Consider the following 23,357-nt stretch of genomic DNA (forward strand, 5'->3'; position numbering starts at 1 on the left):
GCTTAATATTGTAAATATCAAACAATAGGTATTCTCAAAATTGGCAACTCAAAGTTGAGTATCCATCCTCCTGTTCAGTGCAAAACCAATTTCTTCATAATAATAATGTTATGTTTATTCTGTTGCCTTTACAATTGCATCATGTTGCTTTTGGTATATTAGTGAATCTGAGCTGCTGCTGCTGAATGAATGACTCCATTCCCATGTGCCCTCCACTCCCACATCCAATCTTTTCTTAAGAGAAAAGCCAACTTTTGTAAAAATACTCAAGTATTTCTTTTTGTTGTTGTTTTTGTCATTGTTGTTAGGATTCTTTCTCTTATGGTAGAAATTAACCCATAGGTGACAACTTCATAAAGATGGGGACAAGGATGGTAGAATGGGCACATTATTAAGTATTTGGGAAGTCATTTTTCTTTCTATACATTTATATTCTGTTCATCTTAGGGGAATTTTGCATTAATCATGGAGTAAATAAAGTTGATCTTTAGTAAAAGTAAAATTACACTTATAATAATTTGCATGTAGGCCCAATTTTGATAAACTGTTTGCACTTAGAATATTATTGCTTGACTATGATTTAAATTGGATATATAATAAAATTTCTCCATGGTATTAAAAGTGGAGAAAATTCTTACTTACTTTGGATTAGATACAGGCCTATTTAAATGTGGGAGCAAGGACTAGGTGACTTCTTAAAAATCCTTTCTGCTAGTTATTTATGAAGTTCTAGCAATTAATGTCCTTCATTTAATTTAATGACATATGTATTGAGGACTGCAGTACTATAAAATTTGCTGAGAATTTATTTGTAGTAACACATTTTCACTGCTCTGTAGGTCAAAACAACATCGACAAATTATATAGCCACATTCATTCAACCTTGAATGTGGTCACTTAAAGATTTTAGCTGGACTCAGGAAGCTATTTTTAGTTGCAACCTATTAGCATTTAAAAACATGGAATCCAGGATTTTTTACAAGTTGCATAAAAGCACACTGGAAAAGAGTCAGGGTCATATCACCAACCAAATGCACAGTGTCATCAGATATTATTAGCATGAGAATTGGATGTTCTAGTTTCATCATCTGAGTGTAAGAACGTAAGTCAAACCCTCTGCTCTTGGATTTGTTTCTGATAAAGTATTCCAAAATGAAGACACCAGGACACCATCACACCATCACAAAAACTAACTTTGAATATGCCAGTGCAGTAATAAACACTGCTCGCTTCCAAACACTGACAGTCCTCCTACTCTTACCTTCACACTTGTCATTTTGTAGACTGTATCCAGGTGGACAAATGCACCTGTAGGACCCATCCAAGTTTTGACAGGTGCCTGGTGCACATTTTCCAGGTTCTAGAAGACATTCATTGATATCTGCAAAGAAAAGGGAAAAAGAAGGAAGAAGTTCCTATTGGCATGATTTCCATCAAGCAATTAAAATTTCAAGAAACTGGAATCCAATCAAAGAAATACATAAAACTACCATGGAGAAAAATTAATGACTCAGTAAAAAGAAGCTTTATCAGCTTTCAGAAGTGTGCAGTAGAACAACCATATTTTTGTGACCTATCACAAATTTAGTATTTCCACAGAAGTATAGCATGTGAAAAGTGAATGGGCATGAAGATTTTTGAGGTGACCCAAAAGACTATATAAGAGCTTTCTACAAAGCTATTTTAAAGAAAAAAAAATATAAGAAAGCAAATTACAAATCTGTCACATGTGTGCGCGCACACACACACACATACATACACAGTCTACAGGTAGAATTAGTGTAATTATACTCTGATTTTTTTTTCCCTCCACGCTTCTGAAGGAAGGATGATGATAGGGACTGCAGGATTCTTTCATCTCTGAGAGCATTCTGTGGAAGGTCTTTTGGAGGCAGCACTTACCCACACAGGTCCTCCCATCTGGAGCCACCTCATAGCCTTCATTGCACTGACACTGGAAGGACCCCACTGTATTGATGCATTGGCCATTTCTGCAAAGGTTCCCATTTCCAGTTGCACATTCATCAACATCTGCCAAAAAAATATCCTTTGATATATTCCAAAGAAAATGTCATAATTCCAGCAATGATCAAAACTTTTAAAGGGAAAAATACTTATTTTAAATTTCAGTGGCCTTGGCTGGCTCAGCCAAACATTAAAAATTCCAATAAAGATCTAGTTAGTAACAACACACCTGGCTTTACTCACCTATCAAAACCTAACAAGATTATGCTATTCTATTAATTAGAGATTGATAATGTATATTGGAACTTTATATGAATTTCACCTTGATCTTCCTTTATGTTTCATTTTTAAAAGCTAAAACTGAATTACTAGTACACAGTACAGCTGAAGGTATTAAGTATTCTTGTAATTAGAAGCATATAAAATTAGCCTCTAGCATGATATAAAACTTGGATCATTAATCGCACTTATAAATAACAGCATGTTTTATAAGGAGGAATTTATAGACTCAATACTTGACTTCTTTAAAGAAAAGCTATAGTGAAACATTGAGACGAGTATGTCCACATTATTCCTAAATTATGCAATTTCTATACTAAGAATCACTTTTGTTTTAAGATGTCATCAATTCATTTAAAAATGTATTCAATTCACAGTAGGGTACATATACAAATTATAGCTGCTAATGAGGTATTTTAATAAAAGCCATGACTATTTGACATTCACTTGGGATATTATATTCGACAATTCCTTTAACCAGTTGTCATGTATTAGAGGGCATATATTTAAGAAAACCAGTTGGCACTCCAAGAGGCTGCTAATTACAAAGGATGCATCTGAAACTGCCTTCCATCAGTGCCCACCAGTGTGCATACGCACCTATGCAGTCATTGTTGTGGGAAAGGATGAAGCCGTGGTTGCAGCGGCAGTTGAAGGACCCAATCGTGTTGCGGCAAGTTCCATTCCCACAGGCATCTCGCTCACACTCATTTATGTCTAGTAGGAACAAAGAGTGTAGAGAAACATGGCCATTAACAGAAGATGACGTGAGTGGTTACCTGGGGGCTAAGGGCATTGTGGGTTCACCATGCGTTTGGCATAGGCTAAGAACGTCTTGATGTTGGTATTAGCCCCAGCAGTGGCAGCTCCCCATGAGCAATCAGCAAGAGGCGAGGATCGAAACCTTGGGAATAAACCATTTCCTTGGTTGGCAGGTGAAGGGAGGCAAGCTAAGGACATGAGAACTGGACAAGAATTATTTTACTCTATTTACTTCTAGAATTCTCCACCCTTGCCACTTTTCTCAAATATTTTCACTTGGAAATGGAAAATTCTGTGCGCATCTGGGTCTTGATTTGCTGCCACCTTTGGCAAACTTCAGCCTTTAAGATTCTCACTCCAGTTTACCAAAAAGCAGTGAGTCACCTGATATTACCCTGAAATCAGCAACAAAATAAATTAGGTTTCTAATTCACCTGATATTTTTGACATCTCTTCCTTCTTCCCAGTCCACCCCAAAAAACCTATGACCACTCCCACTACTAGTGACTTATCTCACTCTTCTAAATTATCCCAAATCGATGGCACTTAATCTGGCTTTTCTGATACACACTTGTGTTATTATTTGTCTTTTTAATGGTCTATGACTTTTCTCTTTGATTACTTTATAAAGCTATTTTGGCATCTTTTGTGTCTTTGCATTGTGCCACGGCAACTAACATCTTTCTTATACAGCAGGTGTATGTTATATTCAGAAGAAAATAAAAAATTAAAATGAAGGAAAGTTGATTCTGCTGGTTTGTAGAATGAGGAGAGTGAGGGCAAATGTAGGGAGATTCTGGGAGTGGAAGACAACACCTCAAGTTAACAAAATGCAGTGTTTCAAGTTAGGATTTCCTTTACTTTCAAATTTTGGACATGAAGATAAGTTATCTATGATCCTAAATCAGAAAGTTATTGCTGACCACAAAGTGGTCCAACGTGTGTGTCTGTGGTTGAAGACGACATCCAGATGAGTCACCCTGCCAGCAATCAAGAGCTGCTGCTTTGATTCATTTTTAGCCAAGCCAGTGAAATTCCCCTATAGGGCAGGCTTTTGGGTAGAGGGTTCCAGATAATCCAGATGGAAGAGGGAATAAGATTGTTACATAGGGTGCCATTGCTCTAGGGGTTAGCTTCCCAGGGACAAGTAGGGCTGATTATACTCCTTTAGTTTAAAACCTGTTATCTGTTCTGAAGAAGATAAAACTTTAAAAGACTGTTCCCTAATGGATCAACTCAATTACAGTGAAAGATATGCTCTTTAAACATTACTCTATTGATTCTTCTTTTCCAGTTGTGAAATTGAACCATATTCATGAAGTCCCCAAAACACTTAATGGATGTTGTTTGAAAGTAGAAAAAGGAAGGAGGAAAAGAGAGACAGTGATTAATATTGGAATATATTCCAAATCAGCATCATGACTTAGTGCTGAAAGCAAGGGGTAAGAGATTTAAAATCTTGAGCTTTTGCCCTAGAAAAACATGGTGGTTTGTTTGTTTATAGTCTTTGTGGGATCTAGAAGTTTGCCTTTGAGGATCTGGTACAAACTATAGATGTTTCTCAAAAAATGCTCATAGTCAAACACTCAAAAGCTGCACTCTATTCCAATAAGGCAAACCCACACAGATTTAATAAAATAATAGGCTATCAGCATTAATAAAAAGTATTTTTTGTTTTAATATTTTTCTCAGTTTTTCCCTTCATTAGAAGTTTTTCTAACCTGGCAGCCAAATGACTATCAAGGAAGAGGTTTATTGTGTTCAGATTGCCAAAGATTAAATACCAAGGGATGTTAATGCTACATGCCTGCCTGTGTTTTTATTTTACAAATAGCAAAACTAATACTGAAGGTTTAGTGTTAATATTTATATATATATTCAGATGCAAATGAATTTTTCAATAGGCTAGGAGTTAAAATGATAATCGCATACTCACCCAAACACATGGTTTGATCAGCATTTGTTTTAAAACCAGTGTGGCAAAGGCAATAAAAACTTCCAACTGTGTCGATACACTGTCCATGGCTGCAAATATTGGGGATTTCTTGACATTCATTGCGATCTGTAGATAAAATGTATCATTAAGAATCTTAGGTAGGTCTTAGGAGACAAAATTGTGTTAAATAACATACTTCTAGGTATCATGCTCAGGACTGATCCTAGCTCTAAACCAAGCCAGTAGAAGAGACACTGGCATTATATTTACTTTTACCTCAAAACCAGCTAAAACTTATTCTCATTTACTGAGATCACTCAGAGTATATTAACAATTCATGAAGGGATGAAAAAACATGTTCTGAAAGCTGAGAAGATTTAGAAGTAGAATGGGGAAGAAGAATCCAAGTTGGGAGATAATCCATTTGATTATGTGCCTAAGTAATATCACAGACTGTGGAATGAGTTAACTATTTTGTCTAGTCCAGACCTGGTGCCTCAAATCATGGACCCTTCATGACTTCCTTTGGAAATTTATAGCAAAGTCAAGCAAATCCCATTGCTAAGATAGGTTTTCTTCATGGACAACCCAAGCTGTCCCTTGTTCCAGTTTTACTTCATTGTTTTGTCTTATTCCTATAACCTTTTGACAATCCTCTAACAATGTTTCTTCTTATTCCTATTCATTCAGAGGAAAGCCCTGTCATCTTGCCTCTGCCAATCTCTAAGCTCTATATTGTATTTATCATCAAGTGAATCTTTGTTGCTCTCCTGAAATCTGATTCTCTGAGGGGCAGAATTTATTAGATGAATCTACAAATGATATAACTGTGTGCCTACTTATGTCTCTAATTTCTTTTTAAAGCTTTCAAGATTCTATGTTTAGGACACATGTCATCTGAAGAGCACTGTATCATCTTGGTATCATCCTACTGTCATCAAAGAGAAGAAAAAGCAGAATGCCAACTTGAGTATAGATTCTGTAAAAGCACAGCAATAGCCTGCTTCCATTTGAATAATCCAAACTTGCTGTTGGCCTGTCTTGTCCCCTGAGAAGACACTAACTGGGAATGGGCACTTTTTGCTGCACAAAGCAGTTGTGCTCATGCCAGAAGAGAAGAGATGCCCTCTATTCCATGTGCTCAGGCTGCCATTGTTACAACTACTTTCTTCCAATACACAGCACATTAGGTTTGATGAATCACCATGTAACTTAAAAATCTCAAGTGAGCTTGAATATATCATCTTAATGGAGAAATCAGGAAATGCAGCTTAGGAGCTACTGCTCACCTAGATTGCTTATTAACCTAACAAATTATGAACATCCCCAATGGAGAAAATGGATTTAAGAAATTGATTTCCATCACTAAGTTCCATAAAGGGAGCTGGTTTTGAGGAAGGGTATCTCAGGACCCACCATATCAGAGATGGACCAAACCTTGGGTGCCCTAAGGTAGTAGTGGATTTCAAAGTATGCAAGGAACTAGGTCTGTCTTATCTCTGGGGCTCAGAGGAAATGAGTGCACTAAGGATCATCTTAGAAAAGGAATTACAAAAATTCCAGTTAGGGATTTTCTTTCCCACACTGCCTATTTCATGTTAGTTTTAAGAAAATGAAACATGGAGCATCTTGAGATTCTAATGGTAAAACAGAATGTTCAATTTTATTTTTTTATTTTTATTTTTTAAAGATTTTATGTGTTCATAAGAGAGGAGAGACATAGGCAGAGGGAGAAACAGTCTCCCTGCAAAGAGCCCAATGCGGAACTCAAGCCTAGGACCCCGGGATCATGACCTGAGCCAAAGGCAGATGCTCAACCACTGAGCCACCCAGGTGCCCAAAAGTTACAATTTTAGAGAACTTAACTGTGAGGTTCACTTTGTCTTGAGACCAGAAAACTAGGTTTCTACAAGCACCAGATTTGAGCTCCCAGGAAATTATATCTGAGGCTGAAATAGGTTTTAACAGGGTTTTAGGGGGAAAGACATAACAGACAGAGGAGACTATGAGGAAGTGACGAGGAACAACATGTTTCTTGCTTTTAGCTGGGCAAGACATTTCAGAAGGGGGCTGCATTTGCTCTAACTACACAGTTCCTGACATCAGACTAGCATCCTGGGCTTAGATACCTACACGTTCTCTCAACAATGTGGGTAATATGGCCAGCTGTAATTTGGGATTTGAAATGATGTACTTATGAATTCAAGTAAAAATCTAATGATGGGATGTAAATTTTGGTTCTTTTCATCTTAAGCACAGGAAAGGAAACTTTGGTTCTTAACATCTTCTGCGGTATGCTGGAAAAAATGCCATGCATAGGATAGCATTTGAAGACATTTTAACAGTTTTTTAAAGACATAAATGAAGGGAATTCCAGAGTGAAGTCTTCAGCCCTAGAGGCTGAATAATTGCAAAACTCAAGTACATTCTCTTTTTTCTGAGGATTCCAATGAATGAGGGAAAGTGAGCTTTGGCTACAAACAGCACTCACTCACAGTACTTATCCTTGGTTAGTGCTGGATGAGTTTTATGAGTGCTAATGTTCTACAGGAAAATATGGCAGGGATAAGCCGCAGTAGGCCCTGGTTGGATGTGTTGTCTTGATGTATAAATAGCTTGTCCCATTTCTTGCCTGAGTGTGAAATGGTGTGAAACGACACATTCTATATTATCAGCAATTCTTTATTTTGATTGGAATTATTCTGCCCAGTTTCAAAGAAATATAAATTAAGAGCAAAATGCAGGGAAGTGGTATAAATGCCAAGTTACACTAGGGTATTGTGACTCATATCAGAGACGTCCCCACTTTTCCTGTCCTGTTTTTTTAATACACGGATAACAACTGCTTTGTTGACAAAATGCTAAACACTTGCACATGTTCCCTTAAACCCAACAAAACAAGCCTTGATTCTTAAAGTGAGTTTTTGTTCTGCTATTACACCCTCTTCCCACCAAGGTCTAATAAAACAATGCAAAATACCCTACAGAGAGCAGTGCACTTCCTACCACTTAATCACTGGTAGGCAAGGAAGTCCAAGGAAAATCTGACCATGTTCCCTTGTGTTGTTTCATTCACAAATGCATAAAATATCCAGGAAACTCCTTGGGAAATGAACCATAGCAAAATAACATTCTTTCTGACCTCTGTGCTAAATATACAATGATTTATAATTACTCAAAAACTCGCATGAAAATCATCTGAGGTATAATTTTGCTTCTGGGCTGAAACACTGGTGTATTAATTTTGCTACCACTGGCTAGTAGATGCCATCAGATATTTAAAACTTTACCACCCATTTGAGCTCATCCTTTTTATTTGTACCTCACCAGTGACAAAAGTGAACAACGAAAATACTCTATTCTCTAGGGGACAGTTTCTCATTTTACTGTAGGTGACTTATAGCTGATAAAAGACTGTTAATGTTTGCTGCCCCTGGTTCTGTTAGAGGTTTAAGAGCAAAAGTGGTGCTCTTGGTTCTTTTTGCTTGGTTTATGCAGTATAATCTAACTCAGCTCAGGAGAGGTTCACTATCTAGAATTGGGGTATGTGGCTGGAATGGTGACAACCTCCCACCCTAAGGGGGATTATGTAAAAGGAAACAAAAAAGTATTTGTCCCTGAATACTGGCTAGGGGACTGTGTGCATGTATGCATGTGCATGCACATGTGTGTATTTGTGGGAAGGGCTGTTTGCAGCAGGGCAGGAGATAAGCAAATATGAAATCTATGCATGCAGATGATATATTTCTTGTTTGGATAACATATCTGTAAGTGTTTAGACATTTCAATAATTTTCTTTTTTGCTAGTCTAGCTACTAGAACTCAGCTGTCTAAACTGTAACTCATGTATTCTTCAACCTGACCTCAAAAAACTTCAGGTATGTGAAACATGATGAAGCTAGCCCACAGGTGGGCACAGGCAGCTCGTGAGGGCGTGCAGGCGGAGCACTCACCGTTGCACTGGCCTGTGGAAGTGAAGCGGTAGCCGGGCTTGCAGTCACATCGGAAACTGCCTGCTGTGTTGATGCACTCGGCATTGCGCTGGCACACAGGACCGTTCTGACACTCGTCAATATCTCCAAGCAGAAGAGAATTTTATTAGAAGGAGAACAGAATGTGGTGTCAAGTTGATGAAGCCTCTCACATAAAACAGGTTTCTATTTTCTTATTTTGATCAGTTCTATTGAACACAAGGTAACACTGAAGAGTCCCTTTCTACTTTTTCCCCTTTGCTAATATTTTTCATAAATGCGAGTACTTGGTTTATGACCACATATGGTCTGTAATGATGCTGTGTCTGAAAAAAAAAAAAGCCATAAAACTCAGCTGTTAGGACCAGGACGTGGCATGGTCTAGACTAAATATCCTAAGGAAATATACTTGCTCAAAGCCCCAGGGTTTTATGAATCTACCAGGTTGCCAAGTTCTGCTTATAGAACTTAGAACCTTCTAAGTTCTGTAAGCAGGGCATTTCAAGACTTCACGCACTTATGAATCACTTGGGATCCTGTTGAAACACAGATTCTGATTCAGTGTGTCTGGGGAATGGTTTGGGATTCTTGATTTCCAATAAGCTTGCAATTGATGCCGATGTTCCTGATTCACAGGCAGTGTGTTTAACTACAGGGCTGTAGAGGCTTCTACTTAAAGTACTGCCACATGCCAGTCAAACCAAGAAAATTAACATGAGAGACTGCACATAAAACTACTTAAAACAACCCAACTCTTACTATTAAAGAAAAGAATAAATGGATATTGTGTGCTTCAGAGCTTTGACTATACTCAGGGGGTTTATTTGCCTATCTTTTCTTTTTTTTTAACCAGGTAGCTAACATAATTCAAATTCATGCCATTATGAAAGTTACTGCATAGTCCAGTCTATGCCATGGAACAAAATTCATGTTCTCTGTCCCTGCTTCTACAAAACAATCTAATTCAGGCTAAGTCTAGTAAATGGAATAGCCTAAACACAAGCAGAAGGAAGCTGGCTCTTAGCACCAGTATTAGGGTTTTACAAAATGGGCTCAGCCAAAGAAGTTCCCACAAGGGGGCGGCAAATACATCAACTGATACCTCACAGGTGTATGCTTTTGTGATAAGGAGACTACAGGACTACTGTCAGTAGGAGTTTCTAATATGGGGGGGGGGGGGGGGGCGGGGGGTGCCTCCTTGGGCAGCAGATACAAGTGCAGAAGTATGCCTGCCTTGGGTTACAATGCCCCAAGACTGGCACCACCTCACCCAGTAGGTCTGCCCTCATCTTAGGAGCATACAGAAACATAGAGTAGCCTGTTGTTGGAGAAGCCAAGGTATTACAGAGAAGCATTGCTGTGGGGCATCAGAGGCCCTGCTTGGGATTATATGCATATTGAGGAGAACAGATTCATGGATGTTCCCTAAATCACTTCTGGAATCCATTCCAATTTCAGGGTTACTGAGGCATGTATTAAATCAACCTTCGTTTTCTGATCCAGAGAACTAAGAGTGTGCTAGGAAGCAGTGGGCCCTGGATTAAACATTCACCCTGATGAGGGTGAATATATCCCTTATATCCTGTGAAACAGAACCCAAAAGTTGGAGTGCTTTGTAATCTCAGTGTCCACTGACTACTATCCTGACAGCAAAGTGCCCTAACATTGGTACAGCTATCTCATGTTGTTAGCAATGTCTAGGTTGAATTGATGGTCACAGGTAACCATGCCTATAGGTTTGGGATCTCTAAATGGAAGAGAACAAAAGAGGCCCCAGGACAGTGGCAGGCATCCCAGGCATGTATGAAAGGGGAAAGACTGGCTAGCCAAGGTTAGCATTATCAGATCATCTGCTGTGGGCTCCTTTCTTCTGCATCACGCTTCCTCTCATGCTTCCTCTCCAGACACCTGATCCTTGATGGCCTTCCAACAGAGCACAGGGGCTAGGGCCAAGGCCTGAGATGACTATCTCCTGAGGAAGGCTGTAAATGGCTATCACCCCAATGCCCCCCCAGCACCCCCCACCCCACCCCAACCACCAGGGCAGGCAGAGTCAGGGACAAGTGCCCACTTGGCCACGTAACTGAAAGCCTGGTGAGGAGAATTTAACAAGCATGTGCTGAGGACCAAAACTTTACTCATGGTCTGCAAGTTGTCCCTAGTTTAAGAAAAAAAGGTTTTTTAACATTAAAATGTTGACACATGTGCTCTCACACATGCTGAGGGGTAATAATCCTTTCCAACAAGAACAAAAACTCTGCAAGAGGCCCCGAGTTTAAGTATTGAATAGACAATGATTCCAGCTATCCTAGGGTACGTGGTATATTTAATAACCAGTAATGTCCCTTTTACTAAAATGTAAAAGTATACTATCTTCCCCAGATGTAGGAAAAATATGAAGTGCTGTGAGGAATGCACAGAATCACAGTACATACACATGGCAAGGGGAGGTAATTTGAAAATGAAAAAAGTACCACTTGCACACATGCCAACATTCTTCATATAAAATCGAATTTGCTGTTCTTGCCATTTGGAATTCTCTCATGCATTTGGAATATTTGCATTAACCTTGTTTTCACTTGGGAGTAGCGTAGGCTCCGTTTGGAAGAGAACACTATTTTGAGATTCAAGTAAAGATGACCGCCCACCACCCATGGTCACTTTCAAGCAACATGAAACAAAAGCAGTCTATGCGACACACCTAGGAACTCAAGGCTTTCTTATATCAGCTGGGAAATCTACTACATTGTGTATGGGGGGGGAGGGGCAGGGCTGGGAATGTACGTCCTGCTTTTCCCACTGGGAGTTAGGGAATTTTTTGCATGGAAAAATGATGTTCCTTATGGTGCCCTATGCTACTGCTAGAGCTTGATGAATTTCTGAAATTCCAATGTTGTGAAATTGGCAAAGTCTGTGTGGGCAAGTGGGCAAGTAGCTCATCAGCTCATTTCTAGACATGATATAGTGACATCACTTACCTTCACAAACCAACAACTTGTCATTATAGAAGAAGCCCACCGGACATTCACATCTGAAGCTGCCAACCATGTTGATACACACTCCATTCTCACAGACCCCAGGGATCTCCCGGCATTCATCAATATCTGGAAACATAGCAGCCACACATGAGTGATGGCATAATTCGTGATCTCTGTGTAGGGTAAATCAACCGTGAAAGCCAGCAGCTTCTAACTCAATGTTTACATAAGGTCCAAAAACAAAAAAAGAGAAAGTGCATGGGTGTTTGGATGGGCATGTGTGTGTTGGAGTGGTGATGATGGAAATGTGGGACATCAATCAATAGTAAGTGGAAATAATAAACTGCTTTTCAGACACTCTGTCTGGATTTAGTACCGGGACTTAGTGTCTGTCCTTTAGTGTCTATCTGGATTTAGTGTCTGTCTTTTTGGTTTTGTTTCAGAACATCAGCTTTGTCCAAAATGGTAGGAGCCATTTTGGTACCCACTGGGTACTATGTACTGGAGGAGTGGAATCAAAGAACCTCTGAGAATCAATAGCTTCTCTACCCAAAGGGTGTGGTGGTGTTTGACAAGAATGGGAAAGGAGAGCTGGTGGAGAACTGAGGAACCCATGGTCATAGACTCTGAACTCTCAAATTCCCTTTCAACACCCCTTCCTCCCTCATGTAGCTTTGAGAAGTGGGTGAGTGACGTCTGGGAGTTGTATGCAGGGCCCATGGTGACTGTGGGGGCTAGCACTGAGGAAAGCCCATTACCATAGATTGTGGCTTCCTCAGGCCAGGGGCTGGGGCTGGCTGTGACAGCACTGTTTCCCCAGTCCCTAGTATGCTGTCTGAGTCAATTAAAATTTGGTAAATTAAGAATCAGTATCTGGAAGTTGGATCAGTGAGCATTAAAACAGGACCAAGGAGGAATGACAGCAGAGCCAGAACACAGGCTGCCAGCTGGCGAGGTGGCCCTGTGGGTAGGTCTGGCCTCCTCACTGGCACGGTGGTTCCCTGTCTGTCTGACCTGCTCTCAACTCCCAACCATACAGTGTCTTCTAGGATAATAGCAGTAGGAGTATTGACAGTGTCTCACTTGCTCTAAACCTGGACTATTTCTCACCATTCAACCTGGATTTACTCACTGAATCATCACAACCACCCTATGAGATGGTCTCCAGGTACTGGGACTACCCTCACTGGGCAGATGGTAGAACTGAGGCTCTCACCAAAGACCCCACAGCTCAGGAGAGGTAGAATGAGGATTTGATATCAGAAATCTGCTAACAGGCTATTCTGCCTCCTTCAGGCTCTTCCACACCACAGTTTCACAAAACCACAATCGAATGACTCGTTATCTTGGAGGACCCATCTACCACTCTTTGCTGGAGTTTCACAGAGCACTTCAGAAGTTGGGAGGGGGTGTTGAGATACTTCTGTTGACATATTATAGTCTGGAGCCTCTACAGGGAACTCTGTTTGCCTCCAGCATCAGAAGTCGGCCACAGTTGTACATGGGAAGCTTACAAGAGCTGCCACACTTTCAGAATAATCATACTCTAAAGCCAGCCTGCTTTGAAGGAGAAAGTTGATAGACCACAGGTTTATTTTAGACCCTTTTCTAAAGGGTTTGATTTTGTTTAAAGGCAAATCGATCTCTTTAATGAAAAAAAAAGTTTAGTGTATATTGCTATTTTGAATACAGGTGATTGTGTTTTGGGATTTTTCACACATTTATCATTCATGTTCTTAAAAGGTTTTGCAAAGTAACATCACAACAATGTACCATCAGCAAACAAACAATTCGGATGATATTCTTTTAGTTCAAACATGAAACATTATATTCACATTCATTTATTTTAAATAAAAATGATATATTATCAAGTTTAACAAAAACAGACTGGGTCAAATTTCTAGCCATTGTCAGGCATAAAATAGCAAAAGGACATATTAAAAGTTATATTTTCTTTTCCTGTCTGGATTTCATTTGAACTTCAACTTGGAGAAGTTTATATTTTAAGACAAGATTAATAAACTTGCTATAGTTTTAACCCCATACGAATAGGCTCTATATGCCAACAATCTTAAGACTTTCAGAAGGAGAGTATAAAACTCAAATAAAACAAAGTTTCTCAGTCATCTAAATATTTTGTCATGGTGGAATTTGGTAACAATAAGTATATTGCTAACTATCATATTTCCAGCTTTCAAGAGCTTGAGGCAAAGCAAGCTGTGAGTCAGGACTGGATTTGGGTCCCAGCTCTGTTATTAATTAGCTAGGTGACCTCGGCTGAGTCCCTTCCCCTTCTGGGCCTCTGTCCCCTCAGCTGTAAAGCAATGCACTTGGACTACATGATGTCTGAGATGTCTCCAGCTCAACTAGTGGACGATGTCGATACTGTTTTGAATCTTCACCTGCTGCCAACCTTAGAGGGCAGGCTTTGCTGGGGGACACGCCTGGTCTGTCCATGGAGAACCATTACTATTAAAGACCACTTATCTTTGGATCAGAGATTCTAGGGAGATGAAAAGATCTGTTTTGGGAAGGGGAAAAACAAAGCAGCGAGGGCCAGGTGTTTCATGCCAATGTCATTTAGCAGCTTTTCCTTCCAAACCATGAAGTTTCTTTGGACGTTGACTAGCCTGTGGAGCCATATGGATTTGGCACTAAGGTAGCCAGGCTGATTGCTGGACCAGACCCTTGTTTTCTTAAACAAGGTCATTGGAAAGGCTGATGTGGATTTCAGTTTACTTATTAGGAATAAGGTGGAACAAGCAAGTGGTGATGTTTGCTACTAGACACAATTGCTCAGACTTAAGAGGGGCATCTAAGGATGCATATAAATCACACTGGGGAAAAAGTCTGAGAATGCAATAGCTTTCCATCTACTTTTATGTTATTTGCTTTTAAACCACAAAGGCCTTGCCTCTGTTGGCTGAACGCTGTGCAATACTTCTGAATCTTGCACAAGCATCTCTAACACTGCAGTGGTCTCTGCTCCAGTTACCAGATGGGGCCTCCGATTGGAAAGAATTTTTAGTTCACATCTGAAATTCCCGAAGTAGATGAACTGAGGAGATTCCATGTGAGATAAAATTGATCCCCAAAAGGGCTTTATGTGAACAACCTACACATAGAGATCAGTATTAAAAGTCATATTAAACTCATGTCTTAGTCAGAAGGAAAGATTGGGAATTATAGTCAAATCAAACGTCAACTGGCCCTACTCCCAGAATCTCTCTCTTTGTTGATGCCTAGGGTTGGTTAAACTAAGCTTGATTGTAATTTTGGGAAAAGCTTCCCAGTCCCCTTAATCACGAGCAACAAATGCAGCTGCCAATTAGGTGGAGCTACACAGGGTGTTTGTAGTTTGTTTCAAACTAAGAATCAGTGTTTCAATAAAGCTAAATGGCATTGTTTAATGATTTTCTCCTAAGAAGAAAAAAAAGCAAACTGAGAAAATAAGGGTATGTATTCCCTTTTTGAAACACAAAGGCAAAACCAGAAAATTCCAACAATGGCATCATAACTCACCAACAGGTAACCCGGTGTAAATGTCAATGACAAAGCCTGGCCTTTGACTTCCACAAAGTGTAGCAAATTCATCTGTAGTAATTAAAAAAGATGGGGTGAGGGGAGCGAGAATAGGGGTCAGCAAAGAGCAATGGCTAGCTAGGCTGAAAGAACTTCATAAATGTCTTGAAAAATATTTATCTGTATTTTGAAGAATTTAAAATAAGAAATAAATCTGAAAATTCCCACAGATGTTGTAACCTTGTCCTGAAGGTAAACACTGAATGGAATGAACTCATGTTGACGTAATACTGAGGAAAAAGTAAAGGGCTCCATATCACAGCCCACGCATTTGTATGAGCTTGCCTGTAGGAATTTGGGTTTCTAGAAGGATGTTGTTCAGCTCTGAACCCAGGGACTGACAAGAGTGCCTCTTTCCATTCACATTAAGAGATCTAGGATTTGAGGAATGCTTACAAAAGCCATTTCCTCAGTAGATCAGGGGAGACCATAGCAAATCTAGCCAAGTTCTTGACATCAAGTCTATTAATGACTAATTCAGTTCAAACAACCAATTTGTGGCATTACTTCAATTCGGGGAGCTGGATTTCATTTGGTGCAGCTCTCTCGTTATTTCTCTCTCCCTCCCCCAACCCTCTATCTTCTTCTCATGTGCCTGAATTCATCAAAGTTGATAATAAAGGATGGACTAAGTGCCATTTGCAGTCCCTTTGAACTCTGAGGTCCTGTATTTCCAGATCCCGAGTGTAATTTAATTGATAGAGCATGGCATCGATCTAAGCTCAAGGTTGTCCTATTGGTCAAACCCACTGAAAATTATAAAAGGTTTCTGGAAGTATTTTAATAAAACATGTAGCATGTTCTTCCCCCAGTGCCTTATTTCCTTGATATTTGAGTGCCTACATCTAAATAACCAGTATAATGCCAAGCTAACACTGGTCATCCAGACAAATTTCAGGACCTCCTAAAATGTGTGCAGACCATATACCTAATGAAAAGCCATGATCAGATTTGGCTAGGTTCAACATGAAGAAGGAATCTTGTATTTTATATTTAGAATACTTAAGTTTTTAAAAACTCAGATGTTTCTGAAAGTAAATGATAATCTTTATTAGGGGTTGCCAAGAAGTCTGTAGAAGAACCATGATCCATTAAGATAAAAAAGAAAAATACTAAGACTTCTATTTCTCTTTGTAAAATCTAATTAAAAAATTAGTCTTGTGCATATTTTCTAATAGAACACTTTATGAAAATAATACATGCATTTTTTGATCTCATTGAAAAATGTGTAGAGACATATACACATATACTTTTACATGTAAACACACACACCAAGTACATGTAATCGCTAGTTGTTTTTTTTTTTTTTTTACTGATAGGTATGTGTAATCAAAAGATTTGAAGACCACTGGTCAAAATCAGGAGTTAGCAATCTTTTTCTTAAAGGGCTAAAGAGTAAATATTTTAGGTTTTGCAGGCTGTGCAGTCTCTATTAAAATTGTTCAACCATCCCATGAAAGCAGCCATAGAAAATAAGTAAACAAATTAGTATGGCTATGTTCTAATATAATTTTATTTACAGACACGAAAATTTGAAGTTCATATGTTTTTCAGGTCATGACCTTCTACTCTTGATATTTTCCAACCATTTTAAAAATGTAAAAACCATTCTTAGCTTTTGGGCTATACAAAAATTGGCAGTGGGCTGGATTTGGTCCATGGGCTATAGTTTTGCCAATGCCTGGTCTAAAGACAGACCAGAGATAACTCATAGGTAATGCTAAGTGATGATGATTACATTATTTCTGGAGTAAACACTGGATGAACTGGCATATTTCACTAAAAAAGAAAATCCTGTTTTATGTGTTGTCAGCACTAGACAAGAGATTTAATGTCTTCCAGATCACTGTGGGGAAATGGAGTAGGTACTATAGAATGTTTTAAGCAATACCTGCATCACAGTTCATTCACTCTAAATGATAATGTCATCATTTACCATCTGAGAACCAGGCTTCACTTCATTTACTCCAAGGACATGGGTTAGACTTTTGTTGTTTTTACACAAATAACATCATATAGATTGTTCTCTATGAGGATATAAGAAACAATTTCTTTCAAGAAGAGTTGTGCTTTTGCTTGGTGTTGAGTTTGCTTTGTAGTCAATGAGACTCTTAGACTTGATTATCTCTTGCTTTTTATATGAGCTGCTAGGAAGTTTGGAGCCAAACTTATTGCTCATCTTTGGCAAGAATGTAGAAATTCCCAGCTTGGATTTTTGCATATTAGCCTCGCTCCTTGCTCCAAGTTTCTTACCCTTGTTTGCCATTTGCCTTAGGCCTTCTTATTTTACATTCAAATCTTTGTGGGCTGCCTTAAACTCTTTTTGGAACAAGACCAGTTATAAATATGGAAGAATAATAGGGATATGGCTCACCTATTTGTCATATTGCTTTTGCTTAATGTTTCCAGTCTTTTAGTTCCATGGTGAACGCCATAACACTAACAATGTTTATATTCTTATGATCCGCTGAGTCTATCAGTCTGGTGAATGAACAAGTTAGAAAGTGTGTTCTGTGACTCAATTTTCAGCTGGAAGGACCAGAATCAACAGTGAATTTAAACAATTGTCTTTGTGAGCGAATTTTTGCTTAGGAAGATAAACGACGAGCCCTTTTCTTCCCTTGCTGAGACTCATTTCCACCAATAAGCCATGGGTAATGTACCAACCTATGTTTTTGGTGATGGTGCAACTCACCTGTGCTTGGGATAGGACACTGTTCACAGGGCTTATTCCAGGCCCGGCCAATGTTGTAGGAACAACAGCACATCTTCTTGGTCATATTGAACAAAAGTTCTCCATCACAGGTCTGGTTGTCAGCATAGTAGTTTCTATAGCACAGACTTCTTCTCATATCTAGAGAGAAGGGGTTGGTGATGTCATAGGGAAAGCATGACAGATTTCTAAGGGGATTCTCAAGGAGTGTATTTCTTTGGATTTTATTGTGACTTGTGACTTTGATGAGAGCAAGAATGGCCTGGCCTGCCCTTACCCAATTTTCTATCCATATATGCTGCCATACGAAAGGGGACTTTGAGAAATGTATTCCCTGGTATTTTGTGCCACAGAACTAAGTCATTATGGAACTGCGGCATTAATAAACTTTATACAACTCTCCACCCAGTCTCTTAGTAACAATTCTCCACTGCTATTTGGCAGCAATTTTCTCATTTCCGACTCATGATGTTTTAATACTGTAGGTCAGTGCTGTAAATATAATTGTATAAAGATACACCCAGTCAAACAAAAGAAGTACTATTAAACTGTTGTTTGGGATTTTCCAACATTACATTTTAAAGAAAACTCCCAACCACCCACACAAGGTGGAGAAAAAAGGCCAAGCTCATGGTTTATAAGGGAGGAGGCCCTCACAAAGACAGTGAAAGGGTGGCAGACAGCACTCGGTCTGATGAGTAATGTTACACTAAGGACCAACTGCTGTGCTTACAAGCTCTTTTTCGCCTCATAGATGAGGACGAAACAAGCATGCTTTAGAATAGAGCTTGGACTTACCCATGCAATTATTCCCCCCATTCACTTGCATGTAGTCTGGAGGGCAGATACAGGTGTAGTTGCCGACAGTGTTGTAACATGTTCCTGGACCACAGATTCCGGGAGTTTCACATTCATTCACATCTGTAATCCAAATAGAAAGTGGTATGTGAATATGAAAACTTCACTCTGTGGAATGGCTAATGTTCAGAGTCCATATAAATGCTGACAATTGAGGAAAAAAGCCACAGGGGCACTTTGAAATCCGTGTAAGAAAAATAGATGTTTAATTCATCAGTGTACTTTGTCTACGCTAATATGTGTGTTTTCAGGAAAGGAAGCTCCAGAAAAAGAGGTTTTGCCTTCTGGAATGAGTTCCTAATAAATGAGTCTGTAACATTCTCAAAGGCATGCAGAGATGGAAATGTGGACAAATTATAATTTTCAAATATCCTTCAGAAAGACAGCTAATGCTTCAAATGTTCACAAAATCTATGGAAGGATATGATATGCCCTGAAGCCATCAACAACTGGTCTCAAGAACCTGCATTGGTAAGGTGTTAAAGTAGGTATTTCACACCTTTGTTCCCATTTTCAAACATAGGGGTTGATTCTAATCTTTGTTAATTCCAGAGGTCTTACAATTGTTTCATTGTCAAAGGTTACATTGTGATACTCAACTAATATCCAATGACATCATTTATCGAGGTCACCTAATAAGCCTTTTGGAGAGACAGAGAAACATTTCTCCTCCGGGACACAAGGAGATATCTTCCCTAACTAGTCATGTGACTCCTGCATATAGATGGAAACCATCTCTCCCACCCTGGTCTATGGTCCAAGTGCTCTGAAAGCCAAAAGTGGTCCATCTTTCCAGTAACACAGGATAAAGAGGAGTTATCACTTACATCATAAAGCCAAAGAGGCTGCCTTTTTAAGGGAAGCTCATTTCGATGCATTAGTACAGGTAAGTGCTGAAGAACACGAGGAAGAGGAATTCAGAACTTCCCAGAATATAGAAGTCACTGAAATGAGTTCTGTGCTACTCTGGCAAAAATAGCTTTTCTAAAGAGCCCAGAAAACTGTAGGCATCAGTGGGAGTATGGCCCAAGATAATCAAATTCTACTTTTCTTAGAAAAAGAGGAAGATCTGGGGGGTACTGGAAATGACAGCATGTCAGTAACCTTAATGCCATCTGCCCCATGTGTGGCATATTTACCTGGCTATGTTCATGTTTAGACCATTACACTATTATTGCTAAATTCTTAGTTTTACTGGTGACTGTATGCTGATTTTTGAGGTTGGTACTCAATAGTTGAAAGAACTTATAATCCTAGAAGGACCATTTACCATCACACACTCGGGTGTCTTCATTCAGGTAGTAACCAGTTGGACAGCGGCATTGGAAACTGCCAAACGTGTTGATACATTTCCCGCCTTGGCACAGCCCTGGGAGCTCCTGGCACTCGTCAATGTCTGTCACAATGAAAACAGTAGCATTTCTTCAGCATTGTAAATAAACCCAAGGAAGTTCAAAATGTGCATGCTTGAAGATCAAGGACACAGAATTACCTTCCAATATGACAGTGATAGGATTGGGCCGAAAACCTTCTCCTCCAGGACAGAGAATTTTATACTCAGCTATTGAAACAAAAAAAAATCAAATTGAGTTCCTTTGAACCTAAAACTTCTAGAAATAGACAAATACTGATGCATCCAACTGCAACATTTTCACAAATCTTCAGCAGTTACCCCACCTGTCATAAGCAAGTTAACAACTTGGTGTCTACGTGTTATTTTCAAATGGCTTTTCCTATGTGTGCCAAATAAATGTAAGCCACTGTCCCTAGTCTCTGGACTCTCCATCTAATCTCTTGGCCTCACGTTCTTGGGAACTATTTTATTCCCTGTTGCTGTCACCATTTTGTTGTAAAGATTTTCTTCCCCTTTTTACTTCCTAGAGAACTCTGATTTTTGTTTTGTTCAGCCTTACTTCTGTAGGCTGTAATTCCTTCCTTAGTAATGTTGATCAGCCTGTCTCCAAAAACCTCTCCAAACAAAAACTTAGGAAAAAATGTTATTTCTTGTTTCCCATCTCATCTTTCTTTCTTTCTTTCTTTCTTTCTTTCTTTGGATTTTATTTATTGATTGATTGACTGATTGATTGAGAGAAAGAGAGAGTGCACAAGCTGAGGAGATGGGCAGAGGGAGAAGGTGACTCCCCACTGAGCAGGGAGCCCAATGAGGGGCTCTATCCCAGGACCCTGGGATCATGACCTGAGCCAAAGGCTTAAACCAACTGAGCCACCCAGGTGTCCCTCCCATTGCACTTTTCTCTTTAATGCCTAGAGATGTTTCTTGCCCCTGTTTCTATGGAGGGCAGTATTGATTTCTCTGGTTTCCCAAACCAACTTTCTACAGTGTCCTTTGATTCCCTCCATTAATTCTGTCATTCAAGTATTTCAATCAAAAACATTTATTTCAGTGCCATCCACCAGCAGTGTGATACATAGAGGAACGAGTAAATAAGAATATACCTAATCTGCTGTGTCATCCTGGTGAGCAATAAGAATCAGCTCATTTATACTCTATCCTTATCTTCCCAAATCTGATAATCCCTCTCCTGGCCTTCTGGGATGCTATTTGTATACACCTAAGTGTACACGTGCATATATTCCAGTTCTAGCTCTGGTCCAGTTTGGGGTAGTGTGGACCTCTACTGCTTTGCTAATCATTATTAATCAATAGAGCTGACTCCCCTACTTAAACATCTTGGCTTGCTTCTTTCAATATCAAAAAATTAACTATCCACCTCTCATTTTTTTCTTTTCTCCTCTTTCTGCAATCTTTACTCTTTTTTATTCTTCTCTTTCAGGTCATACCCTTCCTTCAAGGACAATTAAAAAACAAATTCATCACCACCTCTGCCATTCAGAACTGAGTTTCCTTTCTGAAGAGAAGACAGAAGGAGGTGCTTGCTAAGTAAGCATTCATCCTTGTGCTGAGTGTCTGACACGAATGACTTCTCTTAATCCTATAAGGCATTAAATGAATGATGAAACTCAGTCTTGCTAAGTAACTTGCCCAAAGTTACATGGGCGGCAAGTGATAGAGTCCTAATTGGAACCAGGAGTGCTTCTTCTCCTGCTCATGGCACTGTAACTGTTTCTTTCTTCCTTTATTGAGATTTATGCTGAATTATAGCTTTTCTGTCTGGATCATATTTTGTTAGACTGTATACTTCTGGAAAGCAGAATCTAGTCAAGTTCATCTTTGCACATCCAAAGTACACACTCTAGGTACTCAACAAATAATTTTAGAACAAGTGTATTAAATGACCCTTCAGCAAGGAAAGAATCAGTACCTATCCTAATACACACTATTAGCAGAACCACTAAACTTTGCCTAAGAAGCTATACCCAACTCTGAATCCTAACATAGGACCTACTTAGAAAAATGAGAAGCCCTTTATATTTTTTAGAAGACTTATTTATGTCCTTAAAAAATCACATTCTAAAGCTTTCTTTCAAGTCATGTCACAAAAACAGAAAAGAGTCTTCCCTTTCATACTTGACCAATTGCTTCTCTTTCACCCAGGACACTCTAGTCTGTCCTAGAGCTATTGAAAATTAGCCAATAGATGACAAGAGAGATAAATTGATGTGTTCCTGGAAGGTAAGCAATATTCTATAAGTAACCTAGCCTGGAAAATCTTCTTTAAAATAATGCTATCTACTTTTTACTCAAATAGAAGGGAAATAATATCTGCCCCACTTGACCATTTACTATAAGCCAAGTAGGGATATTTCTGAGACCCAAATTGGGAGTGGGGTCCCTCAACAGAGCTAAGAGGTTTGATCTCCCTTCTCTGATCGAAGAGTAGGGACTGGTGGCAGCTCTCTCCCTCTGTGATGTCTATCCTGTGGATCTATCAAGAAGAACTGGCCTGAGCAGGAATAATAATAATAAACAGGAGGATGCTCACTTACATGTGTTCACAGGAGGGCACAGCTCACAAGGAGTACCCCAGGCTTTACCCAAAGAACAACAGCAGGAAGCCTTGGAGACACCAACTCCAATTTCATTGCTACAGGCTGTATCTCCATTGTCTCCTCGAGGTCGAATATCCAGATAGCAATTTCCAGAACGGGTATCTGTTTCCATATACAAACAAAAGAGTATCAAGAAGATTCTCTCTATATGAGGATTGAAAATTCAAGTTCCTTTAAGATACCGTTTAAAAACCACAATCTACTTTTTTAGTTTTGGAAACTAAAAAGTGTCCAAACACATATACTGGGAATTTACGTATAGAAAAAAATAACTGAAAGTACAAACCAGACTTAGAAGATGTTTAAATTTTTACATTATCACTTTTTTAAAATTTGAGAGT

The 23,357-nt window shown here is 39.2% G+C and overlaps 1 protein-coding gene across 2 annotated transcripts in view; it reads right to left on the minus strand.

The window, feature by feature from the left end:
- FBN1 (fibrillin 1) overlaps positions 1 to 23,357 on the minus strand; it is a 225,988-nt gene that overhangs the window by 29,833 nt on the left and 172,798 nt on the right. For both annotated transcript variants that reach the window (XR_011997378.1, XM_072738473.1), the window contains 12 exons: positions 22,954 to 23,118; positions 20,537 to 20,605; positions 20,315 to 20,440; positions 18,985 to 19,107; positions 18,169 to 18,327; positions 15,414 to 15,485; positions 11,892 to 12,017; positions 8,896 to 9,018; positions 4,943 to 5,068; positions 2,845 to 2,961; positions 1,903 to 2,031; positions 1,262 to 1,381 (listed from right to left, as the gene is read on the minus strand). Coding sequence is in view for 1 of the 2 variants with exons in the window: in XM_072738473.1 (XP_072594574.1) it covers positions 1,262 to 1,381; positions 1,903 to 2,031; positions 2,845 to 2,961; positions 4,943 to 5,068; positions 8,896 to 9,018; positions 11,892 to 12,017; positions 15,414 to 15,485; positions 18,169 to 18,327; positions 18,985 to 19,107; positions 20,315 to 20,440; positions 20,537 to 20,605; positions 22,954 to 23,118 (1,455 nt within the window). In the remaining variant the exon portion in view is untranslated. The remainder of the gene's footprint in view (positions 1 to 1,261; positions 1,382 to 1,902; positions 2,032 to 2,844; positions 2,962 to 4,942; positions 5,069 to 8,895; positions 9,019 to 11,891; positions 12,018 to 15,413; positions 15,486 to 18,168; positions 18,328 to 18,984; positions 19,108 to 20,314; positions 20,441 to 20,536; positions 20,606 to 22,953; positions 23,119 to 23,357) is intronic.

Source organism: Vulpes vulpes, chromosome 15 (genome assembly GCF_048418805.1).
Source record: "Vulpes vulpes isolate BD-2025 chromosome 15, VulVul3, whole genome shotgun sequence".
NCBI lineage: Eukaryota > Metazoa > Chordata > Mammalia > Carnivora > Canidae > Vulpes > Vulpes vulpes.